Below are 23,803 nucleotides of genomic sequence, written 5' to 3' on the forward strand. Positions count from 1 at the left end.
CCATGAAACTCTAAGCCTCAACCGTACAATTCCCAACCAAATGATGCAACATTTGTCCATCTCCTTTCACTGCTTCCATTTCCAACTTTTCCATTCACTGTTTCGCTCAAGTTAGAACTATGCACAGGTTCTCAAAGGGTGTTATCAATTGGAACCCCTTCCTGCATCAGCACACTCTTCTTTTGAAATCTCCCTTTTAAGTTTTTTCTGCTCACCACCCCTTTGCAGCACCCTTTGTCTAGCAGTTGGTGTTCAGGCATTGAAAATCCAACACTCTGTATCGAGCCATGGAAACCAGATGATGACCCACTTATGTTCCATGCCTCTTTTCTTCTTCTACTTTACTGCTAGGTGATTTCTTTATCTCATTTTCAAAAAATAAAAAAAAATAAAAAATAATGCCATGCATGACACCACATCAAAGAGAGCATTTGTGGCTCTCCGATCTGATTTGCGACAATTAAGAGAATTTTAGACATGGATTATAGAAAGTTTTTGTAAATCCCTGTGATTAATAGAGAACATTAACGTAAGTACTAGCCAGCCAGGCTTAAATTCCTGTCTTCATCATCCTTTCAACCTGTGGCTCACGCTAAACACTAAAATCTCCTTTGAAACCTGCTGCTTTCTCATATTCTTTGAATAGTAAAATGTTCAAAGGTCCATCCCACAGGATCACAGGCATTGAACAATACTTTAAGGAGTTCAGGATGGGCCAATGCAGTCCAGAAAGGCTCCAAAAGCAAGGGGCAAAGGCTAGATTTTGGGGACAACACAGTGGGCTTTCCTCTATTTTCCAGTTCTTGGCAAGAGGTATTTTTAAAGCATGCTTGGAAACTATTATGTGTTTGGCCATTAACATTGAGAATAATTACCAACAGTCTAGACCAGGAGAAAAGAATATTGGGGAAAATATGGCCCCTCTCAGATTCTGACAGTGGGTGAAAGGAGATATTTCAATTCCCAGATAATGACAGGGTTCCAACCTTCAAGGAAAAACTATAGTCATACATTCCCACTCCTTTCCTCCTTGAAGAGAGTTGCTGAAGAATCCAGAGGAACAAGAGTTAAAAACCAGCCAGGTCAGGAGTTGTTCATAATTATATCCCTTTCATCCTCAGGATATTAGTTTTAAGTTCTCTCCCCAGGTCCTTTTAAATCTTGTGATTTTTCTCCTACATCTCATCACCCTCGAGTGCAGTGACAAAGACACAAAATGTATCTTTTAACGTGGCCGTAAGTGGCTTTTCATGGAGACACAGATAATAGCTTATCTGATTTATAGAACAATTTTCTTGCCATGGGTTTGAAAGCCTGAAGAGATGGAGGATCTGTTCCTCCAATACTTTACTTCATGCACCCAGATAAGATAGTTCTATTGGAAAGAATGTAAGTCAGCCCAGTCCCAAAACAGTTGCATAACTTTCTGGAGATGAAATACAATAATTCAACACTGGAGAAATTAAAAAAAAAAAAAAATCTTTCCTTGAATTGAATGGCACCTTTCTTCTCCCTTCCCTGATAACAAAATCAAAAGCAGCAACTTTTGCTACCGTTGGTTTACAGCAAAATGCTATAATCATGTAGCTGCACCACTGACAGCCAGCAGGAATATATGTGACCTTACAGGCTTTATTTCCTCTTAACACACACACACACACTTACCAGCCCTCCTGGACTTCTCCATCTCTAATTTACTCCTTCATGTCTCATATGAAATAAATTTAATATCACATTCCCAGACAAGACCTAGAGCTTTATTTCAACTGTACAATAATACTTCTACTCAGCATACCGGTACATTTATCACCATAGGTTTATATAGGTCATGCCACAAACCAGGAATTCTTTTTTTTTTATTTTAGGGATGAGCATTAAAAAAATACTGTGAGAAAATGGAGACTTACAGCTACATGATTTTGCAGGCTGCCACACTAACATGAATGCAGGTCAACTTTGCTTTTAATTACATTGCTAGACACACCCAGCAGCTATTTTGCAGTACTGAGTTGAGCTTTTAGTTTCTTCAGGCCACATCTTATGCCTTTCAGCTACTCTTGACTTGCAGAACTCTAGCAGTTTCTCAGCCCTAACCCTCCTCCCTCAGCCGTTACACAGGATATGTCAAAACAGAGACTTGTGTGTCCTGCCCTGGTGTTGCAATACATTTAGAGAAAACTACAGTCAAGAGAGGGCCAGATGACAATTTCAACATGAAAAAACAAGAATGAGTTATTTTCTCCCTCAATCCATAGTTACTTTGTGGCACTTATCTCTAGTCCATGTTCTGCAAGCTAAATTTCAAACAAATTTAACATAAATACTTTAATGAATTTAAGTGCAACCGAGCAAGATTAAACTTCTGGCAAAGAAAATCCCTATGGAGTTGATTACTAGAAGTTAAGAAAGCATACCTGGGAAAGGATATATAGTGTCTTCTTTTACTGTTCTTTAGCCATCTATTACCAGAGACATTAGACAGAGCTAAATAGACCTCTGTTGTGAATAACCACCAAATCTTTATACTCTGGAAAAACACATTACCTTGTTTCCCTGCCTTGAATAATAATGATGGTAATAATCATCCATGGAAAAACCTTCTAAAGTATACTAAAGGTAAGTGACAGAAGAATAAGCTTAGTATGGGAAATTACCAAAGGAAGAAGCAGCAAAACACAAGGTATTTGACTGGATTAAGTTGTTTCAAGCTCTCAAACAAATTGGCTCATACAGACCTCATACTGCTCAGGACCCAAACAATAATAAGTAACACCAAGAGTACCATTTGTATTGAAGGATAGAGTCTATACTTCCTCCAGAAAAAAAGAGAAAATAATTTCTACACACGTGAAATGCTATGAAAATGAAAAAATCAGAAGCCATTGCTGTTTTAGAGGGGGCAAAATCAGTTGCTGAGAGAGACGCGTGGGATTCTTCTTCCTTGCTCCGTGAGGACTTTATAGGTCAAAACACAGCAATGGTTCAAGGGATTCAAAGAGCTCACCCCTCATGGCTCTTTCCCCACTGCAGAAGCCAGATGCAATTCCTGTGCTACAGCACATTTTCTGCACTATCGTCTCTGCTCTCATTAGGACGATCAAAAAACAACTCCCACAGCAAAAGTGTGTTACTATGCCTCTTACTCACTATCTTATGCACAGATTTATGTATGAATTAATAATCTATGCCTTCAGCTCAGGAAAAAAGCCTTTTGTACCTCAGTCTCAAGAGATTTCTAAACTCAGGCCCTGCAGGCAATGAGTGACCATTTCCCCCACTTCTACGGTGAATTACTAAAGCTGATGAGCAATATTCTGGCAAAATATGCTGATTCAAGAAAACGAACAGTATTCCTTCAGAACATGTTTATTCTGCTAAAACCCTCCTCAGAGGCCAGGCAGGCAGGCACTCCCTGCTGTCTGACCAGCTGGCTGGCCTGGCTGGCACCATTCCAGCCTGGCTCCCCGCCGGCCGGGCAGGGCGCCAGGCAGCCCTGGCTGGCAAAGAACCACTTCTGCAAAAAAAACTAAAACAAATTGTTCTGGTTTGCCTCTAGTTCCACCATTTCAACAATCTATTCCAGCATGGGATGAAACAAAATGTCAACATCCCTGAATTTTCCACAAAAGAGAAATAATATCTTTTTCTGGTCAGTTTTAGTCACAATCTGTAGGTGTTCTACTGCCTTTTCACAAAAATAACTGTCTTAACAGGGTCTGCTTCAATGCCCCTGCAGAAGCATGGAATTAAACACAAGGACTATTGAGGAATCAGTCCCAAGATGGTTAAATTAATCAAGTTTTTATAAATTATCTGATGAAGTCTAAGGAACTGAATAAAGACTGCTTTTACAATAGAAAGCCAAAATTATTGAGGTTACCTTTACTGGAATCTGTGTAATTCAATATATTCATAAGTGACCTAGAAATAGCAGAATAGGAAGGAGTTTTTTGATTATTTGGAGTACTCAAAATTGAAATTTACTGTAGAGAATTGCAGGAAAATTGTATCATCCTGCATGACTTGGCATAAAGAGGCACATCAAGTTCAGTGCCTGCAAATGCAAACTACCTACATGGGGAAAAGATGGCCAAATTCTAAAGGATGGTGGGGTTTAAGTAACTCCCTCTGCCCAGAAAATAATGGGTCATTTTGATTAACTGCACAAAAGCCATTCTCAAATAGACAAAGAATTAACAGAGTAGAAAACAAAACATGACAATCTGTCTTAATCCCAGTCCACCTGAGTCTTGAGAACACTTTCAAATTCCAGATCCTCACCAAAAAGAAAAAATAAATAAAAGTGAACTGGAAAAAGATTCAGGCAAGTTATCAAAGTTTCTGTAAATACTAAGCCAATTGGCAGAGGAATTACAAAGGAGGACTATAACAAAAATCCATCTGATTATGACAGACATGGAAGGGCAAATAGGGATAATTCCTTTCTCTTACTACAGCAACTCAAAGGCCATCAACTCTGACCTTTTTGGCAAATATTTTAAAACAAAGGAAAGTATCTTCCTCTTACAACAGTGAAACTATGGAACTGAATGTCACTGTGTGATGTGGAGATAAAAATTGTGAATTAACTTATACAGATAAAAAAAATTTCAAATAAAAGTTGATCAACATGTATTAAATGGATATTGATACAAATACTAGGTATGTTTCTAAAGGCCAAGGTTGACAGAAACAAAGGGAGAAGTATTTGACCTCATTTGTTTCTTGTATTCATTTGGGGCCTGCTACTGGCCACTATCACTGTAGGTACCCAGTTAGCTGAGCTGCAAGTACTGTCTTTATGATAAACAGGTATTTAGAAATGACAGACTTGATTTGGGTCCTGTAATTATTCCTCTCTCCTTCCCACCTCAAACTCTGCCACAGTTATTATATGTTAATTTCTGTTTCCAGACAGAATTTATCTCTGCATGTTTATGCCTGCACAAGAGCTATGTGCTGTACGAGAAGTGACCAAGCCTTTGACCTCATGCTCTTGGATTAAATGAGCATATTTAGATCTTGACCCTTCAGGAAATTATTTTATAATAAGACGTTAGCACTGAAAAGAACTTCCACAAGTTTTTTCCATGCTGCCTCACCAGAGTTTTCTATCCCATTCTGTATAGAAACCCTGAGTAAGCACCTGGAATACCTTGGGCTTTGTGAAGATGACACAGAAGCTGAAGATCAGATCCTTGAAAGTTTGAATGGGATTCTCCTGGCTATTACTGAAGATAGTTAAGTATCACTCTGGATCACCAATTTGCACAATTCAAAAGCATTAATTGCAGGTTTTGACTATTGTGATACTCTATTTCAAGCAGTGATTGCTGCTGGAACTATAGCAGTCCTCAGGCTGTGTTGCTTTCTTTTGTCTCTGTATAAAAATCACAAAGTTACTGGTCACTAAAATACCTAAAACTCCAGAGAAATTCCAGATTTAATATTCTATTTACTACACACTCCTAGGATTAATTTAGGGTGACCCTATCAGGTCAGGCATTTAAAAAGCAGTTTCTAGTCTACTTACACAAAAGTCCCTAAAGCCTCTGCACAGTCTCCTAAAATGACGTAAAGCTGCATTTATTTGAGTCTCCTGGCAGATGGTGATTTACCACCTTCAGGACAGCTGGCCATATTGTCAATGAAAAAAGGCTATGGGAATTGTCTGTTCTAATTGCTAGTTTAATAAAAGATGCTGTGCCTAGCTACAAAATTAATTGCTAGGCCATACCTCAGGAATAGCATCTTAATCCCTGACTTCCCATGCCTTATGCAAGCATCCTTTTATAGTCCAAGAAGATGAAACTCTTTTCCTCTTTGCTTTGTCACCCCTGCTTCAATTCAGCATAAAGCAGAGTAATCAGCTGGAAGCACACTTGCTGCAATTCAAGCAGATGACTGTGCCCATAGATTCAGAGTGAGACAGACTTTAAGAACCTTGTTAAATCAGAGCCTTGGATCCCACAGATACCCCCTCAGAACTCCAGGAAACAAAGGAGCATGTGAATGAAACAGCTGCAAACCTACTGTAGGTATTGCTAACACTTATCATTGCAGAGCAGAGATCCTTCCACCTACTCAGAGAGACTGGCATCTTCCCAACTTTGGCAAAAATCCTGAAGGGCAATCCACAATGTGCAGTGAAAGCAGCCCACGTGCTTTCAGAGATAGCCAAAAATGGTAAGTTGTGCTCAAGTATTACTACAAGGCATCTTACAGCACATTAGCTGCGTGTTTTCACTCCTGAATTTTGTTTCATGGCTACCAGCCATTGCTATTGCAATTGTTTCATTCCTAAATTGCAAAAGCCTGGAATTCCCTCTCTTTTATCTATGCAGAGGAAATGAAGAAACCATGTATTGAAGCAGATTTGGTTCTAACACTGATACCTCTGCTGGAGAGCACAGACCAAGAAATGCTGCTTCATGCTGGGAGGGCCATTGGCCGTATCTGTTACGATAATCGTAAGTATCCACTGAAAAGAAGCTGATTTTCCCTGGCTCTAAGGCATTACTTTAAAAGGCATTGTAACCTGTAACTCATAATAATTTTATGAGACCTGAGCACATAATGCACTTCAGCCTCCAGTTAGGTATACAATTCACACAGCTCACACACACCTGGCTGAATGCACCCTAAGCACTGCCTGAACTCTGGGTTTCCCCCCTGTATTTTTGACTTCAGGGTAGCACATCTCTGTCAGAACTGCTTTGCAATTACAAGAGGAGCAGAGCCTCATACATATCTTAATCAATTTTGCAGAACTGCCTTGGGTTCAAATCCTGAATGGCTTGGACTCCTTCCAAAGTAATAAGAACATCTATAAAGGAAAGCACTTGTTTAAAATTCATGTTAGAAAAAAACAGACTTAAAAAAAAACCAAACCAAACTGAGATATCTATCTATGCAAGGAGTGGTCTTTTCTGAAGACCACTGCTTGTATGCAAGAGAGCTTTGTGCTCCAAAGTACCTGGACACCAGCTTGCCTGCTGTCTCACAAACTAAACAATTTTCGTTTACTTGCCCAAACCGTTTAAGATTTTTCTTTTAACTCCCAGACTGACCAAAATATTTATTGTATACTGAAAGTAATATGGAAATTTTCACCCAGTATCTCCTATCCACTACCCACTGCCTTCAACCTATCTTCTCTTATCCTTCTGGTGTGGATCTGCACAGCTTTACTTAGAAAGCTGTGGGTTTGCCTCCCTGCACTGTTCTTACGAAATCCAAATGTGATGGGTACCTGGTATAGATTCCACTAAGCTCCCTGTGAATTACATGTATTTGCCAGGGAATGACACATAATAGCTTAAAAAAGCTTTTCCTTGCAATAACACTCCTGGCTCATGCAGCTCCTGCATACCAGCATTGCTACAGCATATGGCCATACTGCACATCTGCTTCCCTTCTGGCAGAGCACAGGCCCAGCACAGATTTGCCAAGATGACTGTGATTTGCTTTAATAAATTCTATTACTAATATAGCAATAAATACATCAAAGAGAAGAAAAATTAACTTCACCATTCCCTGCCTGAATTTCTATTGCCCATGCTACAATAGCACCCAGATCCTTCCTGGTGTCTGCCATACACGCTGTGACCCAAGCAGGAGCCCAGCTCTCAGCAAGACACTGCTGCACAAGCAGTGCCCTTGTGCTGGTAAGAAACCATCACTGGCCAAGTTTGTATCTTATAGTTCTTGGCATAATCAAAATCATTTTAGATATTAAGCAAGCATTCATTACAAAACTAACTACAAAAAGAAAAAACAGTCATCAGGGATTTTCCTCAGCAAGCACATGTGGATGGAGACAGTGGCTTAATTACTTAAGTCAAAGTAGAATCAGGAGGTTTAGCAAAAAATTTGTTCCAAACTTGCATTTCCTCCACACACAAATTAGCCTGAAGCTACCACACAAAGGCTTTACAAATTCTAACAGTGTGAGAAAGAACCAGACTACATTACTGCTAAGCATCTCAGCTGGACCCTTTCCACTAATTTAATCAGTTCCTGATTTAATCACCTTTAACATCTACGCTTTGCTGACCAGGTGACCTTCAGGAGGAGCTGGTGAAGGTTGGAGTAATCCCATCACTGGTTCGAATATTAACTGACTATGCAGAGAGTGAACCACTTGTCCACGTTGCTCTATTGGCCTTGTACAATCTTGCAGACCTTGGTAAGTAAGGTCTTTTTAAAAGTTTTTTAAAGTTTTTTCATTTTAGAGCTAAATATCATCTCCACACTGTCACTGCACTTCCATGCCCACACATTTGTTGGCTTTGTTTTGTTTTTCCTTTGCTTTTGTGGTAGGGCGGGGGTGGTGGTTTTTTTGGGCTTTGTTTTTAACACACTACTGATACCTAATCAGGAACTGGCCACACTATCTGGATTGGAGAAATAACTACTCTTCTATGGAGCAGCAGCATTTACTGGTACTACATTAAAACAATTCAGATTTAACAGACAGCTTTTGGCCCCAAAAGAAGAGATGGCATAACTTCACACAATAAATTGAAAATTTCAGCTACTTCAGAGATGGTACATTAAAAACCTGTTTATTAAAATCTCATTTCTATTTAATAATTAAGTATCCATACTTACTGAAACAGCTTCCATTTTCATTTACACAATTTTCAAAGCAAAAGCTTTGAAATCCTCTGATTTAGAATATATTTGCCCTACTTTACACAAGTTGTGAGTAGTAATAGAAGAAAAACACCAAGTTCAAAATTATTACCACTCTCTATATATGGTCTGGCTAAAATTTGATCTACTGCTTCCTGCTTTTAAGGGGAGAAGCAGGGAAGGGGACATGGTATCACACTGTCACATTATTCTCTAAGTAGGTCTGTCCTTATTATAGCTCTTACATTATTCAGTATATTCCATTAAAATGTATTCTATGTCAAACTGTGGCAAGCTTTGCTAACGTACATCTTGACGGTGTTTAGGAACCCAGCAAGACTAGAAGCCCCTAATCGAGGCAAAAAATATACTACTACAGCAAAGTGACATGTGCTAATGACACTTTCTTGTGTTAAATAATCATACTCCAGGTGGATTTGTAACAGTCAGGTAAATTAAGCCAGGATTAATCTGACACCTATGAGGTCTACAGGAATTACAGAAAAAACAGTTAAAGCAGCTGGGGGGAGAAGGGATAGAGCTTTCCTGTCTCAGTGCTGTCCAAAGAAATAGAGGAGTCTGTCAGAACAGAAAAAGCCTTCAAAAACAGTGTCTAATCACTTCAGATCATAGGGAGATATGCTCTAAACATTTAATCAAATAAAGAAACATTCAAAATCCTGACTTTATCACATGTACAGATTCAGCCAAGGAAGCTCTAAGCATGACCAAAGTTGCTGAACAGCTGGTGAAACAACTGAGGAGAGCACAGAGCCATGAGAGGTTAGAAATTGTCTTTGAGGTCCTGCAAGCACTTGCAGAAAACGGTAAGGCTCCTTTTGGTCTGGGTGGAACAAGGGGAGACTGGGTATTGAACTGGTTTAAGCTCTGGGTTCCAAGTTTGCCATGGGAGCCTGCTAATGGAACCAGTAACCCTTTCAGGAGAAAAAAGCCAAAAGAACATGCAAGATCCTGGCCTGAACAACATTGTAAGAGGTGAGACAACAAAGAAAGAAGGGAGAGAGTAGCACTCCACCGCATTTCAGCAGGTCCAAAAGACAGCAGATTCAAATTTATTCTCCACAGTGGGTAAGAGGAAAGCAGCAACGCAGATCGTATTTTTAATTTAAAATATCAGAACAACTGGGTACCAAGTTCAATTCCTGTTTAGGCCATTTACTTAAGAGCTTGACTCGCTGCTCCTTGTGGGTCCCTTCCAGCTCAGATTATTCTGTGAATCTGTAAAGATGTGTACTTTAAGCAGCAGTGCAACAAGTGCCAACATTGGTCCACTAAAAATGTCTAGATATCTGACACAGATTTTAAAGACATGAAAGCTCATGACTGGCAACACAAACGTCAAAGACCAATGCAGGAAGTTTTGCTCATTCTGCCTCGGTGTCATCCTAGCTCCAGAAAGCTGTTACAAACAAAACCAAAACAGTGACTGCACCTGAAAAAAACTATAGCTAAAGTTCAATGATTTAGCTTTCTATTTAGTTTGAAATGCTTCCACAAAGAACCAAGAAGTTTTTAATGTGCTTTTACTGTGATCTCTACAGATGCTCTGAAAGTGCAGTTGGTGGAGGCAGGTGTGGCAGAGGTGCTGTCTGAAATCCTGCTGAGGCTCCAAGGCAGTTCACAAGCTGAAGATACATGCATTGTGAAGTCTGCATCAGATCTCATTGTCTCTCTGCTTCTTGGAGGTAAAAAAGGGAATATTACAGGCCAGGTACATGAAGAATCAGCATCCAGAAGTCCCCATAGCAGAGGAGTTGCCATCTTCTCTGTTGCTTTCCTTTACTTAACAGGGACCCATCCACAATCTCTTATCATCTGTACAGGAATCCTTCTCAGGCACCACACTTTTCATTTCTATAGCCTAGAGCCCAGTGCTTGTGCTGCCATGCCTCCCTTCAGGCACTTATGTGTGTTGCCTCAGGTCATCTAAAACCCCTGTGTTTGTCCCTGGCCAGGACACAAAGGCCACGTGCAGGAACTTGAGCCATTGTAGCTGTACTGTGGCTATAAGGTCACACCCTGCTTCTGTAACTTTACTTCCAAAGCTTGGCTCAAGAGCCAATCTTAAATTTGAAGCTAATCACATTGAGTTGCAGGGTATTGAACTACTCCCCCATTCACTATTCCAGATCTGTTAGGTACCTTTGAGTATCTGGGTTAGCAAATGAAATGTAGTAACTTCTTGTAGTCCAAGTTCTGCATCTATTAGGAACAGACTACACACATTGGTGACCCAGATGTTTTACTAAGACTTTAAGCTGATTTCAGGAACAACACAAAAAGGCTCAAACTTTGTTTATATTGCTGCTATGCTGTATTTTGGGTAATACAGATTAAAAAATAAAACATCAAGAACTGGACACTTAGACTGCATCCCACCACTCTCAACCCCAAAGCAATCAACAACATAAAGGTCTTAAATTATTAACCTTAACAACAATCTAAGTCATCACTTAATGACAGAACAGTTCACTTTGGGGCTAATTATAATCAGATATGAGATATTCTCTATTTCTCATAACACAAATAAGTACATACAGAAGGTTTTTGCCTAGGGCTGTGGCATCATCTCTTAGAACATGGATACTTGCACCACATCCAGACACTTGCAGCTACCAAGACAGGGGCAATGCCTATTGCTAATTTTACAAAACAAATTGTAAGGTTGGTTATTGTCTACCCTTCAAAGATGGAAAGCCACTGTTTGTGAGTGCAGAGAAAACCAACACTATCAGATTTCACTGCTCCCTGGTTCTGAAACAGTTACATTCTTTTCTGCAGACTGGAGACTTGCATGCTTTTAAGTTATAGATGCTAGTGATACTAAAGTAATTTGGGGGCCATAATCGTGAAAAATGGGTCAATCAGGTAGGCAAGATTTTGCACTTTTCTTTTTCCTGAACCACACCTTATTACAGGGGAGACTCTGGAAATATTTCATCGGGAATATATTTTTTAGAAATAAACCAAAAAAAAAAACCAACCAAAAAAACCCCAAACAAACAACAAAAAAACCCAACCCACCAACCAAAACCAAAAAAACCCACCAAAAACAACAACACCACACAAACAAACAACCCAAAAAAACCACCCCCACACAGTTATTGATGTTTGAGGTTTTAAATCACTTTTCTGAAAGGGAGAGCTACACTCAGACACATTGGCAGGGGGGAGAGAAATCTCAAGATAAGCCATTTTATCTTTCAATTCCTATTATAGAAAGCAATGAGCCTTTATACTATGCAGAGGGAAACAGAGATTCTTATAAGCAGACTCCTGGAAGGCATGCTGTGCTCAATCCATCAGGGAAAGATCCCCACCACACTTCCTGTCCTTTGTCACCGACAGCTACTGTACTTGCTTCAAACTCAGTTAACAAAATTGCTCAACTTTCTGCACTAATAGGTGCTTAATTATTATAAAAGATTCCCTCAAATCTGTCTGAATATTGGTTTTGTTGGGTTTTTTTTTTTTAAGCAAGCTATCATCCACACATCTCTTCACCTCCACCTCACAATTTTTCCAGGCTCCCTTTCTTCCTTGCCTTATACCTTGTTCTGAATCAGCCATTGTGCCTCATGGCTCTACAAAGGCCACAGAAGTGCCCCCAGTGCCTCTAACTGGCTATTTCAATTCACTCAGCTGAATGGCTCGCTTTGTCTCTTGCTCTTCTCCCCCCATCTTCCCCACAACAGCATTAGATGTTTCATGTGGAAGAAGCAAATAATATCTCTCATGCCTCACTATGTGCCACTGATGTGTGCACAGTTTTTAATCTGGGAGAAAAAAAGTCCTATGGAAATCTGATCTCAGCATCAAATGACTTCTAGGCAATGAAAAGATGACAGACAGCTTCTGCAGCTATGAAAAGTGGTTGTTCCTATCAGACTTTAACTATGAGCCATTAAATTGAATGTTCTGCTGCTATTAAAGCAAAAACTCCATAGGAAAAAAAAGCAATTTGGAGCTCTGAGACAATCAAAGCAAGGCAACCACTAATGGGCTCTGCCTATTTGCACTTTACTACATGAGAAAAAAAAAAAAAAAAGCTCTGACATTCTTCAGTTTGAGAGGTGGGGGAGAAGAGAGAAATTAAGTTCAATTAAGGTTAGTCTATATGAAGATCGAAAATTTTTCCCTGTAGAATTTTATCAGACCAAAAGAGGTGACCTATTTCTATGGAACCTGTTCCTAAAGTGGACTGGGCAATTTTTCCTCATATACTCTGATCTCCAAAGATTAGGAGCAGGCAAGAGAACACTTGAAGAATGATAAGCAAAACCATCAGCTTTTCACAATGTGGGCATAAAACAGTATCAAAAGATTTTTGCGTGAGTAGAATTCCAACTATTTCACAGACTAACAGTTCTCTCAGGAAAATATCCAATTACATTTTATAAGCATTTGACAAATTCTTATCTAACATATGTAAGAATACAGGGAAAAAACAGGCTACTAAGTGAAATGTTAAGAGACGAGAAGAATAATAAGCACTTGTTCAGAAGACAACATGTTCAAAGGACAACAGGAGTGTCTATGACTTGGTGGTGGAAATAACATCCAAACCAGCAAAGGTGTTGAAATTACTAAGGCCCTTTTTCACATGCTATACATACAAAAATTAGAAGCCTGTACACCTCAGTCTGTAAATTTAGTTAGAACCATAACAAGTACTAAAGATACTTTTGGCCAGACCATGTATTTGCATGAGGTGTGTACAGTTCCACGGATAACTCTTTATTCCAAGTGAACATGTAGTCTATTTAGTGTTCACACTGTTTTGCCATTTTTTAACTAACAGCCTTCACAAGGTAGGAGCACAGCAATAAGGAGATGTTCGTATGTGTCAGGCATATACTTCTCTTGAGGCATAACAAACTGCATAAAGGAAAATACAGAAAATTATTTTCCAAATGGCATCTTCAAAACACTTCCTTCAGAAAGGATGCCATCTGTAGCATGGAGGGTTTCCTTTTGCTCTTTAGCAGAACTTTCTCATTTCCTAATAAGGTGAGCTAAGCAGCTTCTGAAAACAAAGCTGCCACTTGTACAGAGCCAAGTTCTCAAAGACAGAAGGAGACAGAGACATGCACTGACAAAATACTGCAGAGCATTGCTGGGGAAAGTGGTAGTTTTTTGGACTGGACAAATCTGCTCCTTCACTTGGATTAAATAAACCAGATCTCTCCAGGTCAGGTCATATTTTCCTACCTTTATATGAGTACAACACCAATAGACTTTTCATTTCAGAAAGTGTGTTTCTCAAAAGAGGTAAGAAAAACCTAGCTCTGATTCTTTCAAGGAGTAGTTAACGATAACTTATTTCATAGAAAACAAGGAATAACAGCAGTACAGAACTAGTAATCAGATTTACTGTTGGTGGATAACATCCCTGGTTTCACAATAGTGTCTTAAATCAGTAGAATAGTGAAATTAAAGGAGTGTTAAAGGTATCCTGGGGAGAAATGGAAGATGCCACTGGTATTCTACTACATATATAGTGGAAAATACAGCAGCACTGAGGAAAAACAAACAAACAAAAAGACTGGAAAACCTAGGGTTTTGAATTTGACAGTGACTGTCCCTTGAAAGCTCTCTTAAGCTAAACTTTACTGAAGTCTGTCTCAGCATCATTTTACAGGTAGCTGAAGCTTACCTCTATCTAGAGAGCTGAAGGTTGCAAAAAACAATGCAATATCTATAGTCTCGATCTTAGCAAGACATGAAAACAGTCAAGACTCCCTGAATTCTGAATTTGCATTATTAGTTTCTATCATTGTGTTTCTTACCTGTCTCACCTGCTTGGTTCTGCCCCTTTCTTCAGATAGCAGCTGCTTGCACATGGTCCAGCTGGGAGTCATACACCAGCTCCTGGACCTGCTGGAGAAACACGTCCAGAGCAGGGACACCTCTGTCCAACAGGCTGCACTCAGTGCACTGCAGAACCTCGCTATTCCAGGTACAGTCTGAAGACAACTGACTCACTAATTCTTTGTAAAGATGGGTCATCTGTGCAGCTCTGTCCAACTCACCAATGCCAGTCCCTTGTGTTTTGAGGGGCAATTGACCTTTTCCCCCCATCTCCTGCAGGAACATACAGTTGAATAATTCATCAGGACTTCCTCATCTACATAAAGAGTTTAAATATCATAAACCGTAATCTCATTACCAGCTGCTAAAATTGTTTCATATTAATAGCATACAGCAGCTCAAGACAAAAAAAAATCAGAACAGAGTTTATAGCTTAAAATACAGAGTACAAGGTGGAGATAGCTGGTAGGGATGTCAGACTTTCTCTTCCATAAAGCCAATATTCACTGCTACACACAGAATCACTAAATCTTAATGTTCTTTGAAGATGCATTGTAAAAAGCTCAACGGAATTATAAAATATCAATATATTTTATATATACAGAGCATTGTGATTATCTGTTCTGTTCAAGTCTATTACAAACAATTTTAGAGCTTTCCAAGTGTGTGGACACTTGAAATGCTATTCCTACACTGCACTTTTCCTCATCAATTCATAAAAATATCTGTAATATCTGTTACATATTCTAACAGAAATGCAACACTTCTAGAAACACAAACTATCACTTTCAACAGTATAATCTGCTACCTGAAAAAAAAAAAAAAAAACACTGAGTGGAAATCCATAAACATTAATTAAATATGGGTCAACACTTGGAAACAGACACAGAAGAACTCTTCAATTCAAGTATTGATCTTAGAGAACAGATGCTTATAAAAAAATTGAAAAAGTCATTATGGTCTAGTAAAATGAGTCAGTCTGTGCCACTGAAAAACAAGGACATTAAGAGCAATTTACTTAAGAGGGTCTGCTTCCCAATTTGCCCAATAAAAGGACAAAGGGATATAACAGTTCTCTCATTTCACTGTCCAATCTTCCTCACTACTCCCCCAAAAATGCACACAGAAATGGGAAAAAAATTGCTCTGGAGGAAGCAGCTTTTGGTAGCACAGCTAAGCAGTATTAAGACTCCTTCCAGACATGCTTATGATTATTACCAGGGATTACTGCACCAACCAGTGGAGCAAAGATGCAAAAATGAGGAGAGGGAAGCACAGAAACAAAGGCATGAACAACAGGGGATCAGTGAGCTCAAATATGAAAAGAAAATCCATTTTCAAGAAATATGGCTGAGTAAATCACATCTTTCCCCCAATTCAGTTAAGATGAACTGGCACAGAAAGGTTTCCTCATGTGAGCGGGCAAGTGGATGGATAACCTATTACAACTAGAAAAAGGAAGAGAAACAGCAATGTTATGTTTTATGTACTTATTCTGGCCAGGGCTAAGATCAAAATCAACCAAAATAACCCGAGAGCAGTTCCCTAGGGAAGTTTTAGCCCAACAGAGAAGTCTAAACAATCAGGTAGTCCTGACTTAATTTCCGAGCTCTCTAACAATTGAACTTTTTGCTAGAAGCCTAACACAGCACACAGTTCACAACAGTTATATCTATATTTCAGATGTTTGTGTCATTGCTAAGCCTCACATCAACACCTCTTTTCCATGTTCTAGTTGTCAGCAAGGTTCAGATGCTGGAGGAAGGTGTTGCGGAGCGGATCGAGGCGCTTCTAAGGTCAGAGAGCCCTCCTGTGCAGTGTAAGCTCCTTGGAACATTACGGATGTTAGCAGATGGGCAAGGTAGGCACCTACTAATGTTCACTGAGATCAGCTACGAACTCCCCTCCTCCCTTACCCTGCAAAACAAGGGCTGTGCAAGACTATGGGCTAAGTGTCCTCCTAACCTAATTCCACTCAATCTGGAGAGCTTCCAGCAGAGATTACTGCCAGAGGCTGCACACTTTCCAGACTGACCCAGTCAGCCTCAGAGGTAGTTGAGAAACAAACCACACAAAGAATCCGTGGTAGTCGGTGAGAATGGGCAAAGGCCTTAAAAGATGATGTTTTTCACCAGAGATACAGCAGCAAGGCATGAGTATGATGAAAAAGAGCCAGGCTGTAGTGTCAAATCAGAGGACAGCAAATCAATAAAGAACTAGAGAACATAAAAGGAATAAAGGGGGCTGGGTTGGAGAGAGGCAGGAGAAACTAATTTCTACCAGTCTTTCTATACATGTTGGCAGTTTTATCGTGCTCATGTGGTCCAAATGTTGAATTTACTTTGCATGCTAATGTATCGGATTATCTATTTGCACTTCAGTTTAACACAGAGGGGGGTATGCAAAAGCAACAATAATCTTTGTGCACATCACTGCATTTTGAGAAACATGCACAATGTCGGAGTTACATTAAGATCTACTTCAATATCTTAATTTATCCTTAGGCTTACTTAGCTCTTACCAGAACACGATACAAAAACAAGCATCGTGGGGTTTGGTATTGTTTTTCATATTGCCAGAGCAGCTGCTCTAGAGCACTAATCAGTAGTGATCCCTTGATATGCAGGAATGACATATGCCAAAACCAGAACCAGAATAGTTATGACCATTTTGTGACAGGAAGTGACAACTGACATGGGACAATTACAGACACCACTTCATTAATTATATGGAAGAAGATAAAGCCTCACTCTCCTACATTTCACACTGCTTTCAATTGCACCACTGCAGGCACCCCTTAATATGACAGCTACTTGCATCTTTTATCAAATTAATATGCACAATAGAAAATTTAGATCTAGCCCTTGTATTACTTTCCACTGCTTCCAGACCAGTGAAAAGCTGCTTTCACTTATATTTCACTGTGGTAGGAAATGAACATTACAAGATATACAGAAACCTAGAATCTTCCTGCTCTGAGGCTTTGAAGAAGTCATTTTAATGTCATTTCTCTAAAGTTGTATCTCAACTGTGACAGGGGGAAGCATTTAACATTTGAAATTGAGACATCACAGTAACATAGATCTAAATTATCAAACACTAAACTATCTTTTTTTTTATTTACCAGCCCTAATACAAAGTTGGAATTTGGCACAAGGTACAACTTCTAAATCTGACACAACGTAATTATCAAAATGCAAAGTAGAATAAAATACGTAGGAGATTCAATGTTTATCCATTCCCACCTATGAACACACAACTCTATCACTTTTAATTACCTTCTATTCTGTTTACCCATTGCCCTTAATTAACTCAGCCTGAAACTCTTATGAACACACATCTACTAAGAAGTCCACACTAAATTAGTTAATTGCCTTATCTAGTATAAATTCATTACTCTGACTATCAGCAGGCATGCTGAGGCTTACAGACTAGAAGAGGTAGGTTTCCTCCTAACCACAGAAAACTGCAGGCAGATCTGTCACCTTCATTACTATAGAGATGTTAACTCCTGGTTCTTCCACCATTTTACTTCAGAGGAGCAGAATAATTTGTGCACTTCAATAGCCAAAGGACTTTCAGCACAACTGAAAGTTCAACCTTATAAAATGACAAATTTGAATAAATTGTAAGTTAAAAGGTTTTCCTGTTAGGAATAACTATCGGGTTTTATCTCAAAGAGCTCTATTGCCTGCCAAACTGAGTAAAGAACCTGCCTTTGCAACAAACCTCTTACACTGGTTCCATCCTCCAGCCTCCTTCTTCAACTTCCTGTACTAAACTGATTACCATGATCTCTGCAGACTAACGAGTAACATCTGAGTAGAAAGAAAAGTCTTGTGTTACAGGAGATAACATGCAGGTAGCTGTGCAATGCCCTGTAACTCTTATCTCAAACTATGGCAGCTAGGCTATAAGCTCCCAGATTCCTTGTGGGATTTTGACCTGTGGGTGGACTGGACAAATTAAAAAGGAAGTGTGTGTACTTCCCCACCTCCTTCCCACAAAACAGAGTATAGGCTAATTTACAGCTTCTTGAAAATATCCAGAGCAATCATGTGGTTTACTGACACTGACCTTCTGGTGCCTGCTCTATTTGACCCTGCCAGCATATTTCAAAAGAAATGCAACACACAGAGGAAAGGGCCAGATAAAGGAACAGGAGCAGGGTGATGCCTCTATCAAATCTATCCCTTCTGTTACAGATGTTAATATAATTAGAGTTCCACTTCTCAGGAAAAGTTATCTAGTGAGGTTTTTTTCAGATGTCAACCATACAGACTAATATTTCTAGCAAGTCTTGAAATAGGATTCCTGAAACACAGGGGAATGCTCTTCCACACTCAAGGGGAATTTCTGATGATGCCTTATATGGTTCAACACACATCCTTAAGACTCAGGTCATCCAATTACTGACATGCTGCAATTCTGTACTAAGACTTGACTTCCCATGCTACCAACAATAATGAATTATCACTGTAACAGCACAAACAGGCTCCCAAGAGCCCCACGGTTACATTCTTGCAGGGCTCAAAGTGCAAGTGCAAAACGCCAAGTGGGAAAGGGCCAGGCCCCCTGAAGTATCCCAACAGAGTATTTGCTTTCATAGAAAGCTGCTCATTTTAAGCCCTACTTCAGCAGCCTCTTGAAAAGGATACGTCTGTTGGAACAGCTTGTTTTGTCCTTCCCCTGCACAATTCCTTTGGTAAGTATTTCCAAGATCCTTTAAAAGCCCAAAGCTTCAAGCAGAGTTCTTAGAGGATGCTGAGTGCATGCACGGCCCTAGTGACTTCCACATTCACATTCCTGTGGCAGACAGACAGAGGTCTGATTTCAAATGCCTCTTGATGATGCTTTTCTCTTCAGCTGACGCAGCTGAAATCCTGGGCCATGACCCCATGCTGCTCAACAGGCTGGTGCAGTGGGGCAGTGTGAGTGACCACAGCAGCATCTGCAGAGAGGCAAACCGGCTGCTGGCATCGATCCTGCACCACAACAGATCCCAGGTACGAGAACTACTGCTCTGATACATTTCTACTTCACCCTTCTCAAATATTTTTAGAGCTTGTTGACATAGCTAGGGATTAAACAGCACATACAGCTTTACAACAAAAACCATGAAGGCTCACAGTAAAAACCTCTCTGGTCTGCCTCAATGCCAGTAAGGGCGAAGTGAGGGGGAAACCTGTGCACTCTGTAACCACAGACACCTCACAGAAACAAGCACCATGGTCACTTACTGTCACTTGTCAACACTGACCCTCCTCGAGTAAGGCTTGACAAATGGTAAGCAGGCTTGACAAATGGTAAGCAGGTAAAGCTTTTCTATGCCCATAAATATGTTTCAAATTTTAAATTAAAATGGTAAAAAACCCCCGGACCTGTCCTAAATGTCAGTCCTCCAGAAGCTCCAAAGAGCCCAGTTATACATGATGAATGAATCTGGCATGATCTTTATCTGCTGCTATTTTAGAACAAGCTTCTGTCTTTTGTAAATTGTGCTATTACACACAGGCATCCCAGCCATGCTTTACTATGAGGTAGTGATTAAAAACGTAGATATTATCTTCACAGGCTTTGATAAAGCAAAACTAATCCTTGCTAGTTTGACGACTTGAAATGAAAGAGTGAAATAAGGACAAACTGAAACAAGACAAAACATATATATATTACAGATATGCATCTATATTTAATTCTAAGTATTGATATTCCAGGTAAATTAAACCAGCTCTAAGCAGACACATATGATCAGTGCCAAAAGCAGTGTTATCTCTAGTCTTTGAATACCATCAGTTTGCACTGCAGCAGACAAGTAATTTCCATCTATTGAGAAGCTGAAGAGTGCAATCTCATTACCCTCTCCATTCTACTGTATTCCTATGTCAGATTTCCATCTGTTTTACCTTTGCTTTAACAGGAAGTGGTCAAAGCCATCCAGGCAGCACAAGGAGTGAAGCATCTGGTTTCCATGACTACAAGTGAACATGCTGCCATGCAGAATGAGGCTCTGAATGCCTTGGCAATAGCATCTGCAATCGATTTAGGTATTTTCCTCCAGAAGCATTTATCTGCGCAAGATCCCCAATTATTAAGAAACATTGTCATGCTGTTAATTCTAGGTAACATGTATGAGAAAAAGCATGTTTCCTTGTCTAGATTTAGCTCTTCAGCATGAAATAAAGGTTAGCAGCCATTCAGATCATAAAATCAATAGGCTTTGGGAATGGCCTGAAGTTTTGCTTCTTATTTAGGATAGAGTCAAATCATCATGCTGTGTGGACAGGCACTAGCTATTCAAGTAGCATGATATGATACTAGAAACCTACACAAAAAAAAAGAGGGAAAGTAAAGCTGACTGAGATAAGAAAAGATGGTAAAGGCTAAATGAAGGACAAATTATATACCTGAATGGTCAATGAAGACTATAAGTAAAGGAAATAATCTTAAGACATACATGAGGAAAGAATAAAGCAGAAGCATAAATTAAAATGCATTGTAAAAGCTGCAAATGAAGCAAATAAGAAAACTGTAGATTCAAATGACTTTTCCCTGAGCTAATTTTCAGTTACCACACAATTTTTTTTCAGATTTTTCCTGTATGACTTGAAAATGGGTCTCAATTTATTACACCACCACAGAAATCTACAAACATCAAAAGATGAATTGAAAAGAAAAATAAACTTGACATTTGTAACTTCCTACAACAACAAATATGATTGTGAAGAGCCCACGTTACAACTTGTCTACCATTAAATTCTCAAACTCATTTGGCCAGCTAATGTGAACCAACATTTTTAGCACTGAATATTTCAGGTTTCAATTCATTATGAGGTTAACTTTATACAGCCAATAGTAGACTGGTCCTGTCTTCAAGAATGAGGCCAGTAAAGAAATTCTGTACAGAAAAGAGCACAGAAATTCTTCAGTACCAAAGGCAGATGCTCAAGACATAGCCAATCTGAAATGAAGCCAGTGAGGAATTTTTTTTTTTTAAAAAGCATATTCACTTTCTAATTTCTTTTCAGATAAGAGCTATGGGTTACTATTTGTTTACTTATTTTTCAGAAACCCTTGAAGAATCTTTTAAGGAATCACAACTAGTTCAAAGCTTACACAAACTTCTACAAGATGATGATACAAGTCCTGAGGTGAAATACAATTCAATGGGCCTTTTGTGCAGACTTCTTAATTCAGGTAACTTCATTTTAAGTTGTCTGTGATGGAAGGAAGGGTATTTGTGATGAAGTGTTTTCTGTCACCAAAATATGCTGCCTGCAATGCTCCAGTGAATAAGTAAAGGATATTAGAGGTTCATTCTGTATTGATCACCAAGAATCATAGTCAAGTAGCTTCCTTCTTTATGAAAAGCTGATTAAACCATCCGCTGAATAAAACAAATAAAAAAGGCTTTATTACAGTGAGTCAGTGGCATAATCAACTCCCAAAATAGCAAAATTAGGGCCTTGGAGTAAAGGGATCTTTGTCCAACTTGACCGCACACAATTGCCTGGCAGTCCCAGAGAATTTTTGTGTCCAAAGACACAGTCTGTACCATGCTCAGAGGCAGGCATACATTTGTTCCGCCTGTGCAGTAAGCAAATCAAAGCTGAGATAAAGCAGCCATTTCAGCAACGCTGCCTTCACACAGCAACTTTCAGTAATGCATAGCAAGGGTATTATTTCAGTTTCACTCCATGGTCAGGGAAGACTTAAAATGTTTCAAGCAGGATGGGACGATCCTGGATGTGCAGCAGTACACAAAAACAAGCACCTTGAAACCAGGAGTCCGAAGATCTCACGGCAGTTTCTCACATCTTAACACAAAAATTTCTTAAATTGAAAATAATGATTGTACTTAGGCAAAGATGGATCACAAGGTGAGCTGCCTTTCAAATCCTGGAGCCACCCTGTATTGACAGACAAGCTGGATTTTGCAGTATACTCTATTTTATCCCTGTAGCCACACAGATACTGGAATAGGACAAAGCACTTGCAGTGCTACTATGAAGTGTTGACATAACAGATGAGATCTATAAGACTTTTTTCCAGAGATGTAGATACTTAGCATTTTATAGACTAACTGGAAAACTAAGAGCTGTCTTACTAGTGTGGAATGGTAGCAAAAAGTGCTAGAAATTGTCCTGTATTAAAATTTCAAAATTTGGGGTTTTTTCTGTTAATCAGCTCTTGGAAGTCAAACAGCAGGAAAAAACCTTAATCAGTCCAATACTTCCAATGGCTGAAAGAGTATCTATTGAAAAAAGAATGCTTTAATTAAAGTAGCTCATTATGAACAGCAAGTACTCCAAACTTTTTATCTTACAACAATTGTTGGGAGCCACTATATCATGGCAGGTCAGCATTTCATCTCCCATTCAGGTGATCTGAGACAAGAAATAGAAGAGGACAAGATTAAAGACACACTTGAGCGACTCTGCAGTCACAGCAATGCAGATGTGGTCAAGGAAGCCATCACAACATTACAGGTTTTGAGAGGAGAGACACCCCACTAACCTCCCTTCTCCCACGTGGCAACCCAGCACTGCTGCAGAGGCAAACACCACCAGCTTTGCAACCCTTGCATTTGTCATGCTGCTGCACAACCAACACTGCTGAAGGCCAGCTGCAGCTCCTGCTTTGAAAGCTGTATATAAAAATCCCTCATTTGCACATCTCTTTGGCCTGATACTTGCACCACTGCTGCTCTTCACTGAGCCACTAACACACGGCAGTAGGAACATGTCCTGTCAAGCAAGTGGTGTTAGAAAACATCACAGTAGAAACATCAGGCAATTATCACTCATACATTTTTCAGCTGCTTGGTTTTGTGACATTAGGATACACAATTGCAATTTTTCTTGTATCAATAGGACTTTTAAATACTTACATAAAAGTCTTAAGCTTTTATCATGCAACCTGACACAGGAGTTAGATTACATCTGTAGCTTAAACAATACAAAGGGTTAACCAGCACCAGTTCAACCTCTGCACATTGTGAATCACACTGTGAGCTCAATTGTTAGGTGAACATGTTAAAACTAAAACTGTCTTTAAACTAACTCCCCCTTCAATCTCCAATTTTAAAGCTCATCTCTGAAACTTTACCAGCTCCTGTCACAAGTTATATTCCTAAATACTTGAGGCTACAGTCTTGTCCTGATTTCCGAGGTGCACGTGCTGTAAACCTGGAATGAGACTCTGCAAAAGCAAAGTTTTCAAGAAACTGCAGTCAGTGAACACTCAGTGCTTGCACAAGACAACAATAAAGTTGGTTAGAAATTACAAGTGGGCAGGGGTGAGGATGTGGAGGCAGCCATTATCACCCATAAGAGAA

The 23,803-nt window shown here is 39.5% G+C and overlaps 1 protein-coding gene across 1 annotated transcript; it reads left to right on the forward strand.

Annotated features, from left to right (window-relative positions):
* Positions 1 to 5,197: 5,197 nt before the first annotated feature.
* On the forward strand, positions 5,198 to 22,982 carry LOC309575448 (rap1 GTPase-GDP dissociation stimulator 1-like; the record flags this gene model as incomplete). Its single annotated transcript, XM_082285873.1, has 12 exons — positions 5,198 to 5,240; positions 6,064 to 6,186; positions 6,345 to 6,470; positions 8,060 to 8,188; positions 9,339 to 9,464; positions 10,200 to 10,343; positions 14,483 to 14,617; positions 16,205 to 16,330; positions 19,336 to 19,475; positions 20,387 to 20,513; positions 21,535 to 21,663; positions 22,849 to 22,982. Exons 3-12 carry the CDS (start codon positions 6,350 to 6,352, stop codon positions 22,980 to 22,982), a joined length of 1,311 nt encoding a protein of 436 aa, XP_082141999.1. The 5' UTR covers positions 5,198 to 5,240; positions 6,064 to 6,186; positions 6,345 to 6,349.
* Between the last annotated feature and the right edge of the window lie 821 nt (positions 22,983 to 23,803).

Source organism: Coloeus monedula, assembly GCF_965178545.1.
Source record: "Coloeus monedula genome assembly, chromosome: 8".
NCBI classification, from domain to species: domain Eukaryota; kingdom Metazoa; phylum Chordata; class Aves; order Passeriformes; family Corvidae; genus Coloeus; species Coloeus monedula.